The 25,993-nt window shown below is 36.2% G+C and overlaps 1 protein-coding gene across 1 annotated transcript; it reads right to left on the bottom strand.

Annotated features, from left to right (window-relative positions):
- Positions 1-13,908: 13,908 nt before the first annotated feature.
- Positions 13,909-24,497, bottom strand: LOC134696083 (alcohol dehydrogenase class-3-like). The gene is made up of 11 exons (XM_063557675.1): positions 24,413-24,497; positions 21,816-21,917; positions 21,212-21,350; positions 20,344-20,434; positions 18,488-18,620; positions 18,123-18,209; positions 17,593-17,722; positions 16,270-16,400; positions 15,367-15,502; positions 14,487-14,625; positions 13,909-14,164 (listed from the first exon to the last, which is right to left on the bottom strand). Exons 1-11 carry the CDS (start codon positions 24,431-24,433, stop codon positions 14,107-14,109), a joined length of 1,167 nt encoding a protein of 388 aa, XP_063413745.1. The 5' UTR covers positions 24,434-24,497; the 3' UTR covers positions 13,909-14,106.
- Between the last annotated feature and the right edge of the window lie 1,496 nt (positions 24,498-25,993).

Below are 25,993 nucleotides of genomic sequence, written 5' to 3' on the forward strand. Positions count from 1 at the left end.
GACAATCTAAGTAACGAAACACATGATGACACGACATACGACAGCTACTAAAGAGGTTCACAACAATGTTCTACTGTAAACAATCTAAGTAACGAAACACACGATGACACGACATACGACAGCTACTGAAGAGGTTCACAACAATGTTCTACTGTGGACAATCTAAGTAACGAAACACATGATGACACGACATACGACAGCTACTAAAGAGGTTCACAACAATGTTCTACTGTAAACAATCTAAGTAACGAAACACACGATGACACGACATACGACAGCTACTGAAGAGGTCAACAACAATGTTCTACTGTAAACAATCTAAGTAACGAAACACATGATGACACGACATACGACAGTTACTGAAGAGGTTCACAACAATGTTCTACTGTAAACAATCTAAGTAACGAAACACATGATGACACGACATACGACAGTTACTGAAGAGGTTCACAACAATGTTCTACTGTAAACAATCTAAGTAACGAAACACATGATGACACGACATACGACAGTTACTGAAGAGGTTCACAACAATGTTCTACTGTAAACAATCTAAGTAACGAAACACATGATGACACGACATACGACAGTTACTGAAGAGGTTCACAACAATGTTCTACTGTAGACAATCTAAGTAACGAAACACATGATGACACGACATACGACAGTTACTGAAGAGGTTCACAACAATAATCTACTGTAGACAATCTAAGTAACGAAACACTTGATGACACGACATACGACAGTTACTGAAGAGGTTCACAACAATGTTCTACTGTAAACAATCTAAGTAACGAAACACATGATGACACGACATACGATAGCTACTGAAGATGTTCACAACAATGTTCTACTGTAAACAATCTAAGTAACGAAACACATGATGACACGACATACGACAGTTACTGAAGAGGTTCACAACAATGTTCTACTGTAAACAATCTAAGTAATGAAACACATGATGACACGACATACGACAGCTACTGAAGAGGTTCACAACAATGTTCTACTGTAAACAATCTAAGTAATGAAACACATGATGACACGACATACGACAGCTACGTACTGAAGAGGTTCACAACAATGTTCTACTGTAGACAATCTAAGTAACGAAACACACGATGACACGACATACGACAGCTACTAAAGAGGTTCACAACAATGTTCTACTGTAGACAATATAAGTAACGAAACACTTGATGACACGACATACGACAGTTACTGAAGAGGTTCACAACAATGTTCTACTGTAAACAATCTAAGTAACGAAACACACGATGACACGACATACGATAGCTACTGAAGAGGTTCACAACAATGTTCTACTGTAGACAATCTAAGTAACGAAACACATGATGACACGACATATGACAGCTACTAAAGAGGTTCACAACAATGTTCTACTGTAAACAATCTAAGTAACGAAACACACGATGACACGACATACGACAGCTACTGAAGAGGTTCACAACAATGTTCTACTGTAAACAATCTAAGTAACGAAACACTTGATGACACGACATACGACAGCTACTAAAGAGGTTCACAACAATGTTCTACTGTAGACAATCTAAGTAACGAAACACACGATGACACGACATACGACAGCTACTAAAGAGGTTCACAACAATGTTCTACTGTAGACAATCTAAGTAACGAAACACACGATGACACGACATACGACAGCTACCAAAGAGGTTCACAACAATGTTCTACTGTAGACAATCTAAGTAACGAAACACGATGACACGACATACGACAGCTACTAAAGAGGTTCACAACAATGTTCTACTGTAAACAATCTAAGAAACGAAACACATGATGACACGACATACGACAGCTACTAAAGAGGTTCACAACAATGTTCTACTGTAAACAATCTAAGTAACGAAACACATGATGACACGACATACGACAGCTACTGAAGATGTTCACAACAATGTTCTACTGTAGACAATCTAAGTAACGAAACACATGATGACAGGACATACGACAGCTACTGAAGAGGTTCACAACAATGTTCTACTGTAAACAATCTAAGTAACGAAACACATGATGACACGACATACGACAGCTACTAAAGAGGTTCACAACAATGTTCTACTGTAGACAATCTAAGTAACGAAACACACGATGACACGACATACGACAGCTACTGAAGAGGTTCACAACAATGTTCTACTGTGGACAATCTAAGTAACGAAACACATGATGACACGACATACGACAGCTACTAAAGAGGTTCACAACAATGTTCTACTGTAAACAATCTAAGTAACGAAACACACGATGACACGACATACGACAGCTACTGAAGAGGTTCACAACAATGTTCTACTGTAGACAATCTAAGTAACGAAACACATGATGACACGACATACGACAGCTACTGAAGAGGTTCACAACAATAATCTACTGTAGACAATCTAAGTAACGAAACACTTGATGACACGACATACGATAGCTACTGAAGATGTTCACAACAATGTTCTACTGTAGACAATCTAAGTAACGTAACACATGATGACACGACATACGACAGCTACTGAAGAGGTTCACAACAATGTTCTACTGTAAACAATCTAAGTAACGAAACACATGATGACACGACATACGACAGTTACTGAACAGGTTCACAACAATGTTCTACTGTAGACAATCTAAGTAACGAAACACACGATGACACGACATACGACAGCTACTAAAGAGGTTCACAATAATGTTCTACTGTAGACAATCTAAGTAACGAAACACATGATGACACGACATACGACAGCTACTGAAGAGGTTCACAACAATGTTCTACTGTAGACAATCTAAGTAACGAAACACACGATGACACGACATACGACAGCTACTGAAGAGGTTCACAACAATGTTCTACTGTGGACAATCTAAGTAACGAAACACATGATGACACGACATACGACAGCTACTAAAGAGGTTCACAACAATGTTCTACTGTAGACAATCTAAGTAACGAAACACACGATGACACGACATACGACAGCTACTGAAGAGGTTCACAACAATGTTCTACTGTGGACAATCTAAGTAACGAAACACATGATGACACGACATACGACAGCTACTAAAGAGGTTCACAACAATGTTCTACTGTAAACAATCTAAGTAACGAAACACACGATGACACGACATACGACAGCTACTGAAGAGGTTCACAACAATGTTCTACTGTGGACAATCTAAGTAACGAAACACATGATGACACGACATACGACAGCTACTAAAGAGGTTCACAACAATGTTCTACTGTAAACAATCTAAGTAACGAAACACACGATGACACGACATACGACAGCTACTGAAGAGGTCAACAACAATGTTCTACTGTAAACAATCTAAGTAACGAAACACATGATGACACGACATACGACAGTTACTGAAGAGGTTCACAACAATGTTCTACTGTAAACAATCTAAGTAACGAAACACATGATGACACGACATACGACAGTTACTGAAGAGGTTCACAACAATGTTCTACTGTAAACAATCTAAGTAACGAAACACATGATGACACGACATACGACAGTTACTGAAGAGGTTCACAACAATGTTCTACTGTAAACAATCTAAGTAACGAAACACATGATGACACGACATACGACAGTTACTGAAGAGGTTCACAACAATGTTCTACTGTAGACAATCTAAGTAACGAAACACATGATGACACGACATACGACAGTTACTGAAGAGGTTCACAACAATAATCTACTGTAGACAATCTAAGTAACGAAACACTTGATGACACGACATACGACAGTTACTGAAGAGGTTCACAACAATGTTCTACTGTAAACAATCTAAGTAACGAAACACATGATGACACGACATACGATAGCTACTGAAGATGTTCACAACAATGTTCTACTGTAAACAATCTAAGTAACGAAACACATGATGACACGACATACGACAGTTACTGAAGAGGTTCACAACAATGTTCTACTGTAAACAATCTAAGTAATGAAACACATGATGACACGACATACGACAGCTACGTACTGAAGAGGTTCACAACAATGTTCTACTGTAGACAATCTAAGTAACGAAACACACGATGACACGACATACGACAGCTACTAAAGAGGTTCACAACAATGTTCTACTGTAGACAATATAAGTAACGAAACACTTGATGACACGACATACGACAGTTACTGAAGAGGTTCACAACAATGTTCTACTGTAAACAATCTAAGTAACGAAACACATGATGACACGACATACGATAGCTACTGAAGATGTTCACAACAATGTTCTACTGTAAACAATCTAAGTAACGAAACACATGATGACACGACATACGACAGTTACTGAAGAGGTTCACAACAATGTTCTACTGTAAACAATCTAAGTAATGAAACACATGATGACACGACATACGACAGTTACTGAAGAGGTTCACAACAATGTTCTACTGTAAACAATCTAAGTAACGAAACACATGATGACACGACATACGACAGTTACTGAAGAGGTTCACAACAATGTTCTACTGTAGACAATCTAAGTAACGAAACACATGATGACACGACATACGACAGTTACTGAAGAGGTTCACAACAATAATCTACTGTAGACAATCTAAGTAACGAAACACTTGATGACACGACATACGACAGTTACTGAAGAGGTTCACAACAATGTTCTACTGTAAACAATCTAAGTAACGAAACACATGATGACACGACATACGATAGCTACTGAAGATGTTCACAACAATGTTCTACTGTAAACAATCTAAGTAACGAAACACATGATGACACGACATACGACAGTTACTGAAGAGGTTCACAACAATGTTCTACTGTAAACAATCTAAGTAATGAAACACATGATGACACGACATACGACAGCTACGTACTGAAGAGGTTCACAACAATGTTCTACTGTAGACAATCTAAGTAACGAAACACACGATGACACGACATACGACAGCTACTAAAGAGGTTCACAACAATGTTCTACTGTAGACAATATAAGTAACGAAACACTTGATGACACGACATACGATAGCTACTGAAGAGGTTCACAACAATGTTCTACTGTAAACAATCTAAGTAACGAAACACATGATGACAGGACATACGACAGCTACTGAAGAGGTTCACAACAATGTTCTACTGTAAACAATCTAAGTAACGAAACACATGATGACACGACATACGACAGTTACTGAAGAGGTTCACAACAATAATCTACTGTAGACAATCTAAGTAACGAAACACTTGATGACACGACATACGACAGTTACTGAAGAGGTTCACAACAATGTTCTACTGTAGACAATCTAAGTAACGAAACACACGATGACACGACATACGATAGCTACTGAAGAGGTTCACAACAACGTTCTACTGTAAACAATCTGAGTAACGAAACACATGATGACACGACATACGACAGTTACTGAAGAGGTTCACAACAATGTTCTACTGTAAACAATTTAAGTAACGAAACACATGATGACACGACAGTTACTGAAGAGGTTCACAACAATGTTCTACTTTAGACAATCTAAGTAACGAAACACATGATGACACGACATACGACAGCTACTGAAGAGGTTCACAACAATGTTCTACTGTAGACAATCTAAGTAACGAAACACATGATGACACGACATACGACAGTTACTGCAGAGGTTCACAACAATGTTCTACTGTAGACAATCTAAGTAACGAAACACATGATGACACGACATACGACAGTTACTGAAGAGGTTCACAACAATAATCTACTGTAGACAATCTAAGTAACGTAACACTTGATGACACGACATACGATAGCTACTGAAGAGGTTCACAACAATGTTCTACTGTAAACAATCTAAGTAACGAAACACATGATGACACGACATACGACAGTTACTGAAGAGGTTCACAACAATGTTCTACTGTAAACAATCTAAGTAACGAAACACATGATGACACGACATACGACAGTTACTGAAGAGGTTCACAACAATGTTCTACTGTAGACAATCTAAGTAACGAAACACACGATAACACGACATACGACAGCTACTAAAGAGGTTCACAACAATGTTCTACTGTAGACAATCTAAGTAACGAAACACATGATGACACGACATACGACAGCTACTGAAGAGGTTCACAACAATGTTCTACTGTAGACAATCTAAGTAACGAAACACACGATGACACGACATACGACAGCTACTGAAGAGGTTCACAACAATGTTCTACTGTAGACAATCTAAGTAACGAAACACATGATGACACGACATACGACAGCTACTAAAGAGGTTCACAACAATGTTCTACTGTAAACAATCTAAGTAACGAAACACACGATGACACGACATACGACAGCTACTGAAGAGGTTCACAACAATGTTCTACTGTAAACAATCTAAGTAACGAAACACTTGATGACACGACATACGACAGCTACTAAAGAGGTTCACAACAATGTTCTACTGTAGACAATCTAAGTAACGAAACACACGATGACACGACATACGACAGCTACTAAAGAGGTTCACAACAATGTTCTACTGTAGACAATCTAAGTAACGAAACACACGATGACACGACATACGACAGCTACCAAAGAGGTTCACAACAATGTTCTACTGTAGACAATCTAAGTAACGAAACACGATGACACGACATACGACAGCTACTAAAGAGGTTCACAACAATGTTCTACTGTAAACAATCTAAGAAACGAAACACATGATGACACGACATACGACAGCTACTAAAGAGGTTCACAACAATGTTCTACTGTAAACAATCTAAGTAACGAAACACATGATGACACGACATACGACAGCTACTGAAGATGTTCACAACAATGTTCTACTGTAGACAATCTAAGTAACGAAACACATGATGACAGGACATACGACAGCTACTGAAGAGGTTCACAACAATGTTCTACTGTAAACAATCTAAGTAACGAAACACATGATGACACGACATACGACAGTTACTGAAGAGGTTCACAACAATGTTCTACTGTAGACAATCTAAGTTACGAAACACATGATGACAGGACATACGATAGCTACTGAAGAGGTTCACAACAATGTTCTACTGCAGACAATCTAAGTAACTAAACACACGATGACACGACATACGGCAGCTACTGAAGAGGTTCACAACAATGTTCTACTGTAGACAATCTAAGTAACGAAACACACGATGACACGACATACGACAGCTACTAAAGAGGTTCACAACAATGTTCTACTGTAAACAATCTAAGTAACGAAACACATGATGACACGACATACGACAGCTACTGAAGAGGTTCACAACAATGTTCTACTGTAGACAATCTAAGTAACGAAACACTTGATGACACGACATACGACAGCTACTAAAGAGGTTCACAACAATGTTCTACTGTAAACAATCTAAGTAACGAAACACATGATGACACGACATACGACAGCTACTGAAGAGGTTCACAACAATGTACTACTGTAGACAATCTAAGTAACGAAACACTTGATGATACGACATACGATAGCTACTGAAGAGGTTCACAACAATGTTCTACTGTAAACAATCTAAGTAACAAAACACATGATGACACGACATACGACAGTTACTGAAGAGGTTCACAACAATAATCTACTGTAGACAATCTAAGTAACGAAACACTTGATGACACGACATACGATAGCTACTGAAGAGGTCCACAACAATGTTCTACTGTAGACAATCTAAGTAACGAAACACACGATGACACGACATACGACAGTTACTGAAGAGGTTCACAACAATGTTCTACTGTAGACAATCTAAGTAACGAAACACATGATGACACGACATACGACAGCTACTAAAGAGGTTCACAACAATGTTCTACTGTAGACAATCTAAGTAACGAAACACACGATGACACGACATACGACAGCTACTGAAGAGGTTCACACCAATGTTCTACTGTAGACAATCTAAGTAACTAAACACATGATGACACGACATACGATAGCTACTGAAGAGGTTCACACCAATGTTCTACTGTAGACAATCTAAGTAACGAAACACACGATGACACGACATACGACAGCTACTGAAGAGGTTCACAACAATGTTCTACTGTAGACAATCTAAGTAACGAAACACATGATGACACGACATACGACAGCTACTGAAGAGGTTCACAACAATGTTCTACTGTAGACAATCTAAGTAACGAAACACACGATGACACGACATACGACAGCTACTGAAGAGGTTCACAACAATGTTCTACTGTGGACAATCTAAGTAACGAAACACATGATGACACGACATACGACAGCTACTAAAGAGGTTCACAACAATGTTCTACTGTAAACAATCTAAGTAACGAAACACACGATGACACGACATACGACAGCTACTGAAGAGGTTCACAACAATGTTCTACTGTGGACAATCTAAGTAACGAAACACATGATGACACGACATACGACAGCTACTAAAGAGGTTCACAACAATGTTCTACTGTAAACAATCTAAGTAACGAAACACACGATGACACGACATACGACAGCTACTGAAGAGGTCAACAACAATGTTCTACTGTAAACAATCTAAGTAACGAAACACATGATGACACGACATACGACAGTTACTGAAGAGGTTCACAACAATGTTCTACTGTAAACAATCTAAGTAACGAAACACATGATGACACGACATACGACAGTTACTGAAGAGGTTCACAACAATGTTCTACTGTAAACAATCTAAGTAACGAAACACATGATGACACGACATACGACAGTTACTGAAGAGGTTCACAACAATGTTCTACTGTAAACAATCTAAGTAACGAAACACATGATGACACGACATACGACAGTTACTGAAGAGGTTCACAACAATGTTCTACTGTAGACAATCTAAGTAACGAAACACATGATGACACGACATACGACAGTTACTGAAGAGGTTCACAACAATAATCTACTGTAGACAATCTAAGTAACGAAACACTTGATGACACGACATACGACAGTTACTGAAGAGGTTCACAACAATGTTCTACTGTAAACAATCTAAGTAACGAAACACATGATGACACGACATACGATAGCTACTGAAGATGTTCACAACAATGTTCTACTGTAAACAATCTAAGTAACGAAACACATGATGACACGACATACGACAGTTACTGAAGAGGTTCACAACAATGTTCTACTGTAAACAATCTAAGTAATGAAACACATGATGACACGACATACGACAGCTACGTACTGAAGAGGTTCACAACAATGTTCTACTGTAGACAATCTAAGTAACGAAACACACGATGACACGACATACGACAGCTACTAAAGAGGTTCACAACAATGTTCTACTGTAGACAATATAAGTAACGAAACACTTGATGACACGACATACGACAGTTACTGAAGAGGTTCACAACAATGTTCTACTGTAAACAATCTAAGTAACGAAACACATGATGACACGACATACGATAGCTACTGAAGATGTTCACAACAATGTTCTACTGTAAACAATCTAAGTAACGAAACACATGATGACACGACATACGACAGTTACTGAAGAGGTTCACAACAATGTTCTACTGTAAACAATCTAAGTAATGAAACACATGATGACAGGACATACGACAGTTACTGAAGAGGTTCACAACAATGTTCTACTGTAAACAATCTAAGTAACGAAACACATGATGACACGACATACGACAGTTACTGAAGAGGTTCACAACAATGTTCTACTGTAGACAATCTAAGTAACGAAACACATGATGACACGACATACGACAGTTACTGAAGAGGTTCACAACAATAATCTACTGTAGACAATCTAAGTAACGAAACACTTGATGACACGACATACGACAGTTACTGAAGAGGTTCACAACAATGTTCTACTGTAAACAATCTAAGTAACGAAACACATGATGACACGACATACGATAGCTACTGAAGATGTTCACAACAATGTTCTACTGTAAACAATCTAAGTAACGAAACACATGATGACACGACATACGACAGTTACTGAAGAGGTTCACAACAATGTTCTACTGTAAACAATCTAAGTAATGAAACACATGATGACACGACATACGACAGCTACGTACTGAAGAGGTTCACAACAATGTTCTACTGTAGACAATCTAAGTAACGAAACACACGATGACACGACATACGACAGCTACTAAAGAGGTTCACAACAATGTTCTACTGTAGACAATATAAGTAACGAAACACTTGATGACACGACATACGATAGCTACTGAAGAGGTTCACAACAATGTTCTACTGTAAACAATCTAAGTAACGAAACACATGATGACAGGACATACGACAGCTACTGAAGAGGTTCACAACAATGTTCTACTGTAAACAATCTAAGTAACGAAACACATGATGACACGACATACGACAGTTACTGAAGAGGTTCACAACAATAATCTACTGTAGACAATCTAAGTAACGAAACACTTGATGACACGACATACGACAGTTACTGAAGAGGTTCACAACAATGTTCTACTGTAGACAATCTAAGTAACGAAACACACGATGACACGACATACGATAGCTACTGAAGAGGTTCACAACAATGTTCTACTGTAAACAATCTGAGTAACGAAACACATGATGACACGACATACGACAGTTACTGAAGAGGTTCACAACAATGTTCTACTGTAAACAATTTAAGTAACGAAACACATGATGACACGACAGTTACTGAAGAGGTTCACAACAATGTTCTACTTTAGACAATCTAAGTAACGAAACACATGATGACACGACATACGACAGCTACTGAAGAGGTTCACAACAATGTTCTACTGTAGACAATCTAAGTAACGAAACACATGATGACACGACATACGACAGTTACTGCAGAGGTTCACAACAATGTTCTACTGTAGACAATCTAAGTAACGAAACACATGATGACACGACATACGACAGTTACTGAAGAGGTTCACAACAATAATCTACTGTAGACAATCTAAGTAACGTAACACTTGATGACACGACATACGATAGCTACTGAAGAGGTTCACAACAATGTTCTACTGTAAACAATCTAAGTAACGAAACACATGATGACACGACATACGACAGTTACTGAAGAGGTTCACAACAATGTTCTACTGTAAACAATCTAAGTAACGAAACACATGATGACACGACATACGACAGTTACTGAAGAGGTTCACAACAATGTTCTACTGTAGACAATCTAAGTAACGAAACACACGATAACACGACATACGACAGCTACTAAAGAGGTTCACAACAATGTTCTACTGTAGACAATCTAAGTAACGAAACACATGATGACACGACATACGACAGCTACTGAAGAGGTTCACAACAATGTTCTACTGTAGACAATCTAAGTAACGAAACACACGATGACACGACATACGACAGCTACTGAAGAGGTTCACAACAATGTTCTACTGTAGACAATCTAAGTAACGAAACACATGATGACACGACATACGACAGCTACTAAAGAGGTTCACAACAATGTTCTACTGTAAACAATCTAAGTAACGAAACACACGATGACACGACATACGACAGCTACTGAAGAGGTTCACAACAATGTTCTACTGTAAACAATCTAAGTAACGAAACACTTGATGACACGACATACGACAGCTACTAAAGAGGTTCACAACAATGTTCTACTGTAGACAATCTAAGTAACGAAACACACGATGACACGACATACGACAGCTACTAAAGAGGTTCACAACAATGTTCTACTGTAGACAATCTAAGTAACGAAACACACGATGACACGACATACGACAGCTACCAAAGAGGTTCACAACAATGTTCTACTGTAGACAATCTAAGTAACGAAACACGATGACACGACATACGACAGCTACTAAAGAGGTTCACAACAATGTTCTACTGTAAACAATCTAAAAAACGAAACACATGATGACACGACATACGACAGCTACTAAAGAGGTTCACAACAATGTTCTACTGTAAACAATCTAAGTAACGAAACACATGATGACACGACATACGACAGCTACTGAAGATGTTCACAACAATGTTCTACTGTAGACAATCTAAGTAACGAAACACATGATGACAGGACATACGACAGCTACTGAAGAGGTTCACAACAATGTTCTACTGTAAACAATCTAAGTAACGAAACACATGATGACACGACATACGACAGTTACTGAAGAGGTTCACAACAATGTTCTACTGTAGACAATCTAAGTTACGAAACACATGATGACAGGACATACGATAGCTACTGAAGAGGTTCACAACAATGTTCTACTGCAGACAATCTAAGTAACTAAACACACGATGACATGACATACGGCAGCTACTGAAGAGGTTCACAACAATGTTCTACTGTAGACAATCTAAGTAACGAAACACACGATGACACGACATACGACAGCTACTAAAGAGGTTCACAACAATGTTCTACTGTAAACAATCTAAGTAACGAAACACATGATGACACGACATACGACAACTACTGAAGAGGTTCACAACAATGTTCTACTGTAGACAATCTAAGTAACGAAACACTTGATGACACGACATACGACAGCTACTAAAGAGGTTCACAACAATGTTCTACTGTAAACAATCTAAGTAACGAAACACATGATGACACGACATACGACAGCTACTGAAGAGGTTCACAACAATGTACTACTGTAGACAATCTAAGTAACGAAACACTTGATGATACGACATACGATAGCTACTGAAGAGGTTCACAACAATGTTCTACTGTAAACAATCTAAGTAACAAAACACATGATGACACGACATACGACAGTTACTGAAGAGGTTCACAACAATAATCTACTGTAGACAATCTAAGTAACGAAACACTTGATGACACGACATACGATAGCTACTGAAGAGGTCCACAACAATGTTCTACTGTAGACAATCTAAGTAACGAAACACACGATGACACGACATACGACAGTTACTGAAGAGGTTCACAACAATGTTCTACTGTAGACAATCTAAGTAACGAAACACATGATGACACGACATACGACAGCTACTAAAGAGGTTCACAACAATGTTCTACTGTAGACAATCTAAGTAACGAAACACACGATGACACGACATACGACAGCTACTGAAGAGGTTCACACCAATGTTCTACTGTAGACAATCTAAGTAACTAAACACATGATGACACGACATACGATAGCTACTGAAGAGGTTCACACCAATGTTCTACTGTAGACAATCTAAGTAACGAAACACACGATGACACGACATACGACAGCTACTGAAGAGGTTCACAACAATGTTCTACTGTAGACAATCTAAGTAACGAAACACATGATGACACGACATACGACAGCTACTGAAGAGGTTCACAACAATGTTCTACTGTAGACAATCTAAGTAACGAAACACACGATGACACGACATACGACAGCTACCAAAGAGGTTCACAACAATGTTCTACTGTAGACAATCTAAGTAACTAAACACATGGTGACACGACATACGACAGCTACTGAAGAGATTCACAACAATGTTCTACTGCAGACCACCATCATTAATTTATTTATTGTTATAGCTCAATTTTACTGCAAATCGGACAATTAAACTCAACTATAAATTCCACGTATGTACTGTACAGTACGTTAATCTGTGTTAACATGTTGCTGGACCGTGTGTTGTGTGATTACATGCAGAGCAGTACAGTGGCGGATCATAAAAGGGGACACTGACTGAACTAAGATGTGGCCTACATGCAGAAGCTGTTGAAAGATATTACATGTATGCCGTATCTTTATATCATTTTTAGAGATGAGTAAAATGAAACGAGATAATACGTACATGGACAGATGGGCACAGAAATAAGACGTTAGTATGTAATATATAGTTATAATCATATTAAAGAGATCTTGTTTATTTTTTAAAATATATGGCTCAATACAATTGCTTCGTAAATTTGAAGCACGAACATTTATTTAATCATTTTGTAAATGTACTCAAATTTGAAACAAAATTAAATATCAATAAATTCTGTACATGCAAATTATAATAATAATTATAAAGTTTCTATACATGTCAATTCACAGTTCACTTTTTCCACTGTCGGTATCTGGCCACAGATTTATAACCGTTCGAAGACTGAAAGAGAAAATATATTGTCAATAATCAGATCTGAAACGCTGAATAATATGATACAGTACTACTATATACATAACTGATGACGTCATGACATTTATTTGAGTCGCGCAACAAGTATTGATGGTGCTACTTCATATGAGGCTAAAAAATTTGGAAGCAAAAGTGTCAATGACATTATGTGTATTGTTCTTTTTTTTCAATGATATTTGCGATACTTTATACTTCTTCTTTTTCTCTGTTTTGGACCCGAGATCACTTGTGTTAAATTTATCTCAGCTTGGACTCTATGCAATGTATGCTGTAGACTTTGTGTTGTGCTTACCTTTTTCCTTCACGCATGAGGTCAAACGCCTCATTTATTTTCTCCAGTGCCATTGTGTGTGTAATGAATTCATCTAGAAGTATTTCTTTCTTATTGTATCCTTCTATTAACTTAGGTACATCATCCTTTCCTTTCCATTCTATAACAATTAACAAAATATATATAACCGGTTAATACTTTTTTTTTTAAATTTATTTGGAATAAATACATAAATACTGAGAGCAAATATTTTCCTGTAAATAGTAAGACTACTGGTATTTTCTGATGATTAATTAAAAAAATATTTACTGGAAGTACTTTCTGTAAAATAAAACGATTATTTACTGGCTTTCGGACAAACCCCATTACAGAGAGAAAAAAATTGGGGGAGGGGGGGGGGCAATACCTTCTTGAGTTAACCTGTTATGGCCCTTTTCAATGTGTTGTTAACTGTTATCTGAGATCAATTTAAGCTGTTAACTGTTTTTAACCCACTTTGTTAACTATTATCAGTATTTTTGCCTATTTTGTTAATTTTTATTGACAAAATCAAGGCGTTGTTGCCCCCTTAATTATTACATTAATCTCATATTGTAGAGAGAAAATAGCATTCAAGATTGAAAATCCACAAATCAAACACTGCGATCCGTTACCAGTTATGTGTTCAAGGGATGTTTATTTTTCCCTTCGTCGCTCTTATTGTCATGGCCTTGATATGTACACTTTTAAACTCGACCTCCGCAATCTTGAATTGTAAATTGTTTAAATACTTGATTGTGTGTCTCTGATAAAAAGTTATCATTTCGCGTGGTCTATCAAAACGACTTCTTTAACAGCACAGTTTATCATAGATGTCGGTCTTCTATATGTAATTATAAACTTTATATATAATAAACTGTACCTCCATAAATTGATCCCAGTATGTGTTTTCCCAATGTAAATGCAATAGGATTGGTGGAGAATTCCTCCGCCGTGGGAGCAATTCCTAGTACAATAGTTTTACCCCATCCTTTATGGCATGAATCAAAAGCTGCTCTCTGAAATAAAAAAAAATGTAATCGTTTGTTTTTAAACATTTGTCATTGAACTTTGGCAAGTAATGCTTCATTAATTGTTTAAGACGTATTTGTAAAATACTTGCTGATTTTTTTTTTATCCCATTCAAAAAAACATAAACATCAACATATTTCTAAAGTGGCTTCAAATGTATCAATGCTTTCTTGTTTGCCTCACCATAGCATTAACGTTGCTACCACCGCCGCCTGTCATCCCCATTAAAGCTTCTTGTATTGGGTATGAGAGGAATAGTGAGTTTATTGTCCCCGAGGTGCAACTATTGCACTGAGGCGTATCCGAGGGCAATAGTCCTATCCGAGGGGACAATAAACTCACTATTCCACGAATATCCAGTCTGCAGTGGGTTTTATTTTGATATCGAAAAGACAACAGACAATAAATGGCAGGGATTAATCAAGTATAGCAATATAAAAAAAAATCAGAAACCTAACCATATTTTTTAACGTTTACTTCATAAATTTTGAAATACTAAGGCTACACCCTGCGCTGCCTGGCGTCAACCCTAACTCGCTTGGAAAAACGCGACGTCGTAACTCCCGCAGAATTGGTAAACTACTCCAATCCCGTAGCTGCATTTGAAATTCTGCGAAATATAATGACGCTTGCTGTCAAATACTTTCATCCAGGTTCAATAGGTCTACGCTTGCAATTTGAAAATATTGTGTACGTATTTCATATAGAAAATGATAATTGAGGTATATATAATAATGGTTTATAATAAACCCACCATAGCATTAACGTTACCAATACATTCGAATGTATAGTCGACACCACCGTCTGTCATCCCCATCAAAACTTCTTGTATTGGTTTATCATGATCCTTGGGATTTATTCCTTCTGTCAAACCAAACTTTTTACCTTCAAAGAAAAAATATTTAACACAAATTATTTTTTTAAATTTGTTTTCCTACTTGCATGCATGTAGGCACTCGTCTCAGAAAAAAATCCTATATACCTGTATGTTATTTAAAGGTATATATAGGGGGAATCTGAGACGAGTGCCTGTGCTTGCATGATAGTAATTACGCGATAGCATATTGTTGTTATTTATTAGTACTTATAATTATCTTCTTCATCGTAATCAGTGAAATCTGGATGAAATATCGCTCTACCGGTCTAACATCAGTCTACCAAACCTCTATCCTAAAAAGTCTATCTTATAACCAATCAAAACCAGTCAACTACTCTGTTGGTGGTGTGAATCGGATTCTGATACTAAAAGAATAAAAAGACTTCTAACCAAACTTCATATTGGACATCTAGATTGTCTGTGCGTATTGCTATCTGTGTCTATTCTGCATTGGCTAGAGGTAAATGGGAGGGTTGAAATCTAAAAACATTTTTAAACCCGTAACATTTGTGCGCCTGTCCCAAGTCAGGAGCCTCTGATATTTGTTAGTCTCGCATGTTTGAAATTTTAGTTCATTTTATATGTTTTGGAATTAGCTGGGACGTCCATTTACCTTGAACTAGTACACAATTTGTTTAGGGACCAACTGAAGCCCGCCTCCGGGTGCAAGAATTTCTCGCTGTGTTGAGGACCCATTGTTGGGCTTCGTTTTTTGCTCTTTGGTCAAGTTGTTGTCTCTTTTACACATTACCAATGTCCATTTTTTAATATTCTTTCCAAAGAATCTAAACATATGCGTTAACTCTCTTTTATATAACAAATCATGTGCAGATTTTTTTTTATTAATAAAACCATCCTTGATGACTCTAAAAAAAACCATTAGTACATATTTACGATATTTGCTCAGTATATCAAAATTTTCTATGAAAAGTCATAAAACTGAAGCAAATATTCTGATTTCAGTAATTTTATGATGTTATATTTATCACAAGATTAACTGCTTTTCTTTCCGTTTTTTTTTTTTAATTATTATTCACTTTACATTTACTTAAATTTTTGCACGGCTTTACGAGAAAAAAAATCTGATTTAAAGTTAATAATATCCATACATCCAACATTTATTTTTGCATCTAGATATTCTAGTGTACTAATGCAACCCGTTTTAAACTAAAAAAAGACAATTTAAAGTAAAACACACACCTAATTCGAACTTTTCTGGGTTGATATCAACTCCTATTATGCGCGAAGCTCCCGCCTTCTTGCATCCCATTACTGCAGACAAACCAATTGGTCCGAGTCCCCATACTGCACACGTTGAACCTGCCTCTACCTTAAAATTAATCAGCATATCATCTTATTTAATGGTTTGATAGACCATAATTACCAATAAAATATGACAGGATACTTATAAATAAAGGTAACAGTAGTACATATCGCGGTTCAGTAACAAATTGATTAAGAGAAAAACAAATCCGGGTATCCCGATCCCAAATCAACAGAAGTATCTAAATCCCGAAAAAACAATTACACTAAAGACGGCAACACGGTGGGTAAGTAAAATCTAAATCCGTTTCTCGAGATCACTGCCCATAATCGTCATAGTTTCACTGGCACTCATACCGCATTTTTATTTATTTATACATACCCTTTACACGGTTATCAACCAAGAAATGGGATGCATGTTGGTATATACAGATAATCCTAAGTCATTGATATTACTTTCAAGTTACCTTAGCAGTGTTAAGTGCGGCACCATAACCTGTTGCTATTCCACATCCAAGCAAACACACTTTTTCCAAAGGGGCAGTGTTGTCAATCTACAATCGATAAAAGTCGGAAGTTAATTCTAATGATCGTTTAATGGAACCTATAACAATGCATGTTCCATTGAAGTAGAGTTGGCAATGAAAAAAGCATTATATACAATGGTGATACATATGTCATTTATTTGTTGAAATTTGAACACAAGCAGACAGATATCAGAGATTGATTAAACTTTTACCATGGGGTACAGATCTATGATCGGTTAAAACTTTAACAACAGGGAGCAGACATCAGAAATTGATAAAAACTTACACACAGACATGTGACATACCTTACACACAGACATATGCGGCAGCACTACATACTGACTGAAAGCACTACAAGCCATAAAGTGATACACTGGTTTCTCGTTACAAGTGAAGCGAGGGGTACCATCAGTCAACAATCCAAATGCATGGGTTTTTCTGGAAGAAAAAAGTACGTATACTTGTTACTTGTACTATTGACAGGAAAAATCATCGTTTGAAGGTAAAAATATAGTTTTTGTTGATGCGTTCTATCATAGACCTGTCAATTAAGTACTTATATCGTAAAATGAAGGGTTTATTGTACCATATTTTGTAAAGTCCATTAGTAGTACAAACGTAATAAAAACGCAAAATGAAACCTCTAGTAGGATGCTGTTTCTTCAAAAAAACTATCTGAATAAACGAAGAGCAGACAAGTAAATTAAAATAATCTAAACGTGAAAGACAACAAGTGATAAGACGAATTTTCATTTAAAAACATTACACACATTTGTTTCCCCATGCCATTGTTGGTGAGGTGACTCATATAATGTATAACGAAACATCTTGCCCTAGAAATTCCTCACATATGTACAATGGAACATCTTATCTTAAAAATTCTTCACATATGTATAACGGAGCATCTTATCTCAGAAATACTTCACATATGTATAACGGAGCATCTTACCTTAGAAATACTTCACATATGTATAACGGAGCATCTTACCTTAGCAATACTTCACATATGCATAACGGAGCATCTTACCTTAGAAATACTTCACATATGTATAACGGAGCATCTTACCATAGAAATTCCTCACATATGTATGACGGAGCATCTTACCGGCTTAGAAATACTTCACGTATGTATAACGGAGCATCTTAATTACCATAGAAATTCCTCACATATGTATAACGGAGCATCTTACCTTAGAAATACTTCACATATGTATAACGGAGCATCTTACCTTAGACATACTTCACATAGGTATAACGGAGCATCTTACCATATAAATTCCTCACATATGTATAACGGAGCATCTTACCTTAGAAATACTTCACATATGTATAACGGAGCATCTTACCATAGAAATTCCTCAAATATGTATAACGGAGCATCTTACCTTAGAAATTCTTCACATATGTATAACGAAGCATCTGACCATAGAAATTCTTCACAAATGTATAACGGAGCATCTTACCTCAGAAATACTTCACATATGTATAATGGAGCATCTTACCTTAGAAATACTTCACATATGTATAACGGAGCATCTTACCTTAGAAATACTTCACATATGTATAACAAAACATCTTACCATAGAAATTCCTCACGTATGTATAACGAAGCATATTGCCTTAGAAATACTTCACATATGTATAACTGAGCATATTACCTTAGAAATTCTTCACATATGTATAACGGATCATCTTACACTTAGAAATTCTTCACATATGTAGTATAACGGAGCATCTTACCTTAGAAATACTTCACATATGTATAACGGAGCATCTTACCTTAGAAATTCTTCAAATATGTATAACGGAGCATCTTATCATAGAAATTCTTCACATATGTATAACGGAGCATCTTACCTTAGAAATACTTCACATATGTATAACGAAACATCTTACCATATAAATTCTTCACATATGTATAACGGAGAATCTTACTACAGAAATTCCTCACATATGTAAAGCAAAGCATATTTACCCCAAAAATTCTTCACATATGTTTAACAAAGCATCTTGCCCTAGAAATTCTTCCTATTTTACACTATTGAAACTCCTTTACAATTTACAACGGGAAATCTTACTATTGAAAAACCTTACATATTTATACCGAAGCTTCTCGCCCTAGACAATCCTCACATATGTACTGTTTAAAGAAGCATCTTACCCTAGAAATTCTTCACATATGTTTGTCTTTCCACTCTTACAACTTCTGCATGCATTACACTGCGGCAAATATAGAGGTATCACGTGATCTCCTGCAATGTATATTCACAAAGTAATCACGGCATTACTGTTTATAATATTCTGTAAAAATAGTTTTCCGAGGAGACCAACATGACACAGAAATTGACAACTACAGGTCACCATACGGACTTCAACTATAACAACCATATCGCATATAAAAGGTATCGAAATGACAAATGCAAAAATATTCAAAATTCGGCCCTCGGGAATGATATTAGTGTCTCTTGGTAATACAGCATGCGATACAGATTTTGTCATGTATTATTTTATATGTATAATCGTAATATCAACGACATATTACCTTGTATAATCGTTACATCAACGATATCCAACCTTTTAAAATCGTCATGCCCACGATGCCCCACCTTTTATAATCGTTATGTCAACGAAATCTCATCTTGTGTAATTGTTATGTCAACGATATCTAACCTTGAATAATCGTTATGTCAACGATATCTAACCTTGAATAATCGTTATGTCAACGATATTTAACCTTGAATAATCGTTATGTCACCGATGACTAACCTTGAAGTTGTTTAATCGTGATGTTCACGATAAATAAGCTTCAAGTTGTATAATTGTTATATCATCGATATTTTACCTTGTATAATCGAAATGTCAACGATATTTTACCTTGTATAATCGTTATATCATCGATATTTTACCTTGTATAATCGAAATGTCAACGATATTTTACCTTGTATAATCGAAATGTCAACGATATTTTACCTTGTATAATCGAAATGTCAACGATATTTTACCTTGTATATTCGTTATGTTCGGCTTACCTGTTTGAAAGTCTGTTACACCTTCGCCTACACTTTCCACTATCCCTGATCCTTCATGTCCAAGAATGATAGGGAACCTCCCCCTTACAGACCCATTCAGTATACTAAGGTCACTGTGACATACTCCTGAATATAGAACCTGGAAAAAACCTTGACAATCTATATCAAATTGTGATAATTTACAAAAGTCATTAGTATGTAGGACCTTTTGATCGACAGTCACACATTGTTTGGTGATTAGTAGAGCCGATCTGTACCTCAATGGTCCGTAGTATGCGTCACTGCTAGGTACTAATTCGTACTATATGGCGATATTTTCCTAAATGCACATTAACTACGAGACCCCCCTCCCCGGATACTTAAAAAAATGTGTGTATACGAAAGTTTACGTGCACTTGTTTAATGGTAAATTCTTAATAATATAAATTCAATTATATAAAACATACATTGTATTTAACTTTGTCTTAAAATTTGAAGTTTCATAGAGTGTGCTTATGCAACTGTGTGATGAATGAATAATGATAGTAATAATCAGTATTCTTATCATATTGATGAATGATGAAAAAAATTACAACATTCTGTTCATATCAAATAGAAAGTTTACCTTTACTCTAACTTCTTTAGCTTTAGGTGGCGCCACCTCGATGGTTTCTATGGAAAGAGGTTTGCCAGCTTCCCAAGCAACAGCAGCTTTACATGTTATTGACTGGAAAAAATAAATTAAAAGAAATGAGTTTTATTCTAACGTTTACATCCCAATAAAGTGAAACCGATTACGGTATTCATTGAGACAAACAAACAGTCAGGTTGAGTAAAACTACCGGAAGGACCAAACGAACGTATTACATACTAAGTCTTGTCATTCAGTTATTGGACGCTCTGCGACTTTTGACATTATGTTGCCACACGAACGATAGTTTTCTGCTTGTATAAGATGTGTTTGATCGTTTACATGATATTTGTTTCTTCGAGAGAAACTTTAACAAAAAATAACAGATCATTAATATATTACTTTCAATGTGGGTTGTAGGAAATTATCTACTTTAGAGGTGACACATATGGAAAATTTGTAATCGATTTTTTTTTTATTAGTAATGTTTGTATTTTAATAAAAAAAATCCAAAAATGAAATAAAGCTCTTCCATTCCAGGGGCGGATTTAGGCGGGGCGTGGCGGGCGTGCGCCCCCCTAAAATTTGCAAAGCATGGGTTGACTTCAACATATTTAAAGTATCAGAAGAGACCATTCAATCTTTTTTAACATTCAAATTATATAAAACAGTCAGTTTAACAGAATCAACGTGATTACTGATCAACCAACCTACGCTTTATTATAAAGTTCTATAAATGATTTCAAAGGAAGGTGTCAAACGCGGAGCTGCATTTGATGACAAATATAATAGGTTTTTAGCAGTTAAAGTAAAAACAAATGTTACATTGTATTTGCTGTTTTTATAATCAATTTGTTTGATAATTGAAGTTCCAAAACATCCCTTACTAATTTTCACAATTTCATCATGACACGGGTCAAGAAAGCAGTCGGCAGGTGGGATCTTTATAATATCCATAATGAAAGATAGAAATACTGTTTCAAGTGAAAGGTTAGTTTATTAATTTGTATCTCTGTGTGACGGTGTCTATATTTGTTTCTCATTTACAACCTAAATATTTAGCCGAAATCTGTACCGTATTACTGTATGCTTGGATCCACAGAAAATAAACATAACTGCGTAAATGCATCTCATTTTGATTTTAGTTGTTTGTGGCGAACACAGTAAAGTCTGGCACGACCTCCGAAAATCAAAAATGAAAAAAACAGATAGTATGAAAGAACAATTAAAAATCGCTGGTAAAAGTAGAAATTTTCGTTTGAAAAATATATTGGTCTGGTGAGCAATTGTGATCTGTCTCGTCACATTGCGTCCGTCTGTCCGCCCGTCTATCTGTAGATTGTTGTCAGGTGTGGATTAATATAAAAGAGAAGATGTGGTATGATTGGCAATGAGACAACTATCCACAAAAGACCAAAATGACACAAACATTAACAACTTTAGGTCACCGTACGGCTTTCAAGGCGGTTTCAGCTTGAAACTTTAATTCCTCGCTAATTTTAACTCACAATAGTTCGAGATATCAACATTGCACCCCTTCAGAAGAATATTTCAATAATTTTACCTAAAAAAACTCCAAAATTTTTTCGCCTCGGTCAGCTCGGCGAAAATAAAATTATGCGCCCCCCCCCCCGAACTTTTGAAATCCTGTATCCGCCCCTGCATTCCATCATTACTTTTTATTCATGATCAAATTGACCAGCGCGGAAGTAGTGCGATGAAATATTTTTTGATAAGTCTTCATTTTAGAACTGAATGTTATATTTTATAATTGTAATGGGGTGCTTACATGGTAAAAGCGTTGCGCGAAGCACATTTTGTATTAAGCGCCGAAAATGAATACACTTTTCAACATTTTTTCCAAACTTCAAAAGCTAAGATTTTCTGCACTGTACATTATCATAACATCCCATGTCGTCTTATATTACCGGTTGTTTTACTTCATTTGCATGATCATTATCGTCTCCTCGGAGACGTTATAAGAATTGAACGATGGACAGTCAGTGTGTGAATGCTTCTTAATACTACCTGATTGAAAGATATTACGAGACATGAATAATCAAAAATTATTGATTGGTTAGGACAATCCAAACCTAGTAAATGTCCTTCAATCCCGTAGAGTATCGGATTTTCCCTTTCTATTTTAGCAATTCGATTTTGCCTGGTCATTAATCATGCATATTCATATCAATTGGTACACAGGTAACTTTTATCTATAAATAGCCGAATCTTCAGGAGTTTTGTAAACAACAACGTTAAACGATATTTACTACATCATAACGTGTGACCTCATGCACGTGTGTGGTCAAATTTGTTAATTGATGCACGTGGCTATTCTAAATGAATTAATCTACAAAGCGAGAATACTTTCCATTTTCATCAGCTAAGAGACGGCTATCCCTTTTTGAAAGGCTAATACTTGTGTTGATATCTGAGGTTGATATAGCCAGAGTATAAAATGTGTTATGGTTATTCTTGTCGTGTGTGTGCTGTCTCAGTTGCGCATAAGCTAAATTGTCATTTCTTAATATAAAAATGCCGGAGACACTTGTAATTTAAAAATCCCCGATCTGTATAAACTTAAATCCTACCTTTCCAACTGTATCGTCCATTGTACTGAGATAGCTTTTTGATAAATAACGCCCCAAATATAACTGACCTGTAAGTAGGTTACGATAAATATAGACTAACAAGTAATAGCTTTTCTAAAAAACTTGCCGTATTTTAGCTGATTATATTGAGATCAGTGGTTTGTAAGTAGTTTATTTTTATTGGAATATTGCACTTCAAGCAATATGAAAACATAGCGCTTTTTTCTACTAATATGTCGTTTTTGTTGTATTATTGGTGGACCCGTGTTATAATGGAAGGAGACTTAATAAAATTGAGAATGGAAATGGGGAATGATATCATAATAAAATGTATTCTGTGTGTATAATCAACTTGATAAAAATAGCATATAACGTAAACATACTTTTGAGGATTACTACTTGACAAAATGGACAACAGAAGGCAGTAGCGGATCCAGAGGGGGACGTAGAGGGCGAACGCCCTATCCCCCCCCCCCCCCTTTCTGCTTATTTTTTTTTTAAATGATTTATCATACTAGACTATGTGAACTTCGCCATTTCCTGTGTACTTTATTATCTAATTTTTATGCGACAATTCTTTACTTTAGAAGATATGTTTTGCCATAATTTACTGATTGTCAAAGTCTTGTGATTCGCTATGGTGGAGTTGACCAGTGCTTTCGAAAAACGTCGCTCAGTCATTTTGAAATTCAAATTACAGTAACACATTGCTTACGCTGAGGATGACAATCATGACACATTCAAAGCGACATAGGTTTGAGCAAGAACATATTGACTTCTATTTCACTATTCCACCAAACAGGAAGTAATACTCTATAGACTATAACACTCTCATGAAAAAAGTTCCATGGCAATATTATTTACCTACGAAAACATGTTTAACCCCAAACGCCATTGTCATGATTGATATGGACTATATAAAATTGCTGTTTGGTGTGAACCAAGCTTTGCGTTGAAGACCAAACTACAACCTTTAATAGTTTACTTTTATAAATTGTGACTTGGATAGACATGATATACAGTTGTCTTTGGTACTTACATGTATATGAGATCCAGTAATACCTATCAACAAGATTGAGAACACATTTTTTTGTCATAAATTTGAAACATATTTAATTCTGTAATATCTGATAATATGTATCAGTTATTTGTGATTTTTCATTTGATGTGTACCGGTAATCTCTGGTAATGTCAGTATCAGCATGATTAGTTGTGATAAAAAAAATTGGGCAGTTGTCATGTGCAGATATACCACATTTGGATCTCCTTTCCCCTCTCATTTATAAAATTGTGCATGATATTTGTCACAGAAACGCACCAGTATTTTGGTAAATGAAACACTTGTCATATTAAATTAAAGTCAGAGTTTGAGTTAGAGGTTTTTTCTGGGGCCTGGGCAACACCTTTGTAGGAAAAATTTTGTTGTTTTTATAGGGAATCACTGAAGCATGCATGACTGGAGATGGCCCCTTTTTAGGCAGTCAGTGGGTTTCGATTATGAAATTTCTGGATCCACCACTGAAAGTTTGAGTAAAGTTAGATTATCAATCAAATTTATTACAAATTATGTTGAAATTTGCA

This window comes from Mytilus trossulus, chromosome 14 (genome assembly GCF_036588685.1).
Source record: "Mytilus trossulus isolate FHL-02 chromosome 14, PNRI_Mtr1.1.1.hap1, whole genome shotgun sequence".
In the NCBI taxonomy this organism is placed as follows: domain Eukaryota; kingdom Metazoa; phylum Mollusca; class Bivalvia; order Mytilida; family Mytilidae; genus Mytilus; species Mytilus trossulus.

Excerpts from the sequence above, each read along its gene's own strand:
- LOC134696083 (XM_063557675.1), bottom strand. The coding sequence starts at position 24,433 with ATGGACGATACAGTTGGAAAG. Across the intron at positions 15,503-16,269 it reads TTGGTAACGTTAATGCTATG|AGAGCAGCTTTTGATTCATG; the intron begins GTGGGTTTATTA and ends TTTTTATTTCAG. Across the intron at positions 14,626-15,366 it reads ACTGGGATCAATTTATGGAG|AATGGAAAGGAAAGGATGAT; the intron begins GTACAGTTTATT and ends TAATTGTTATAG.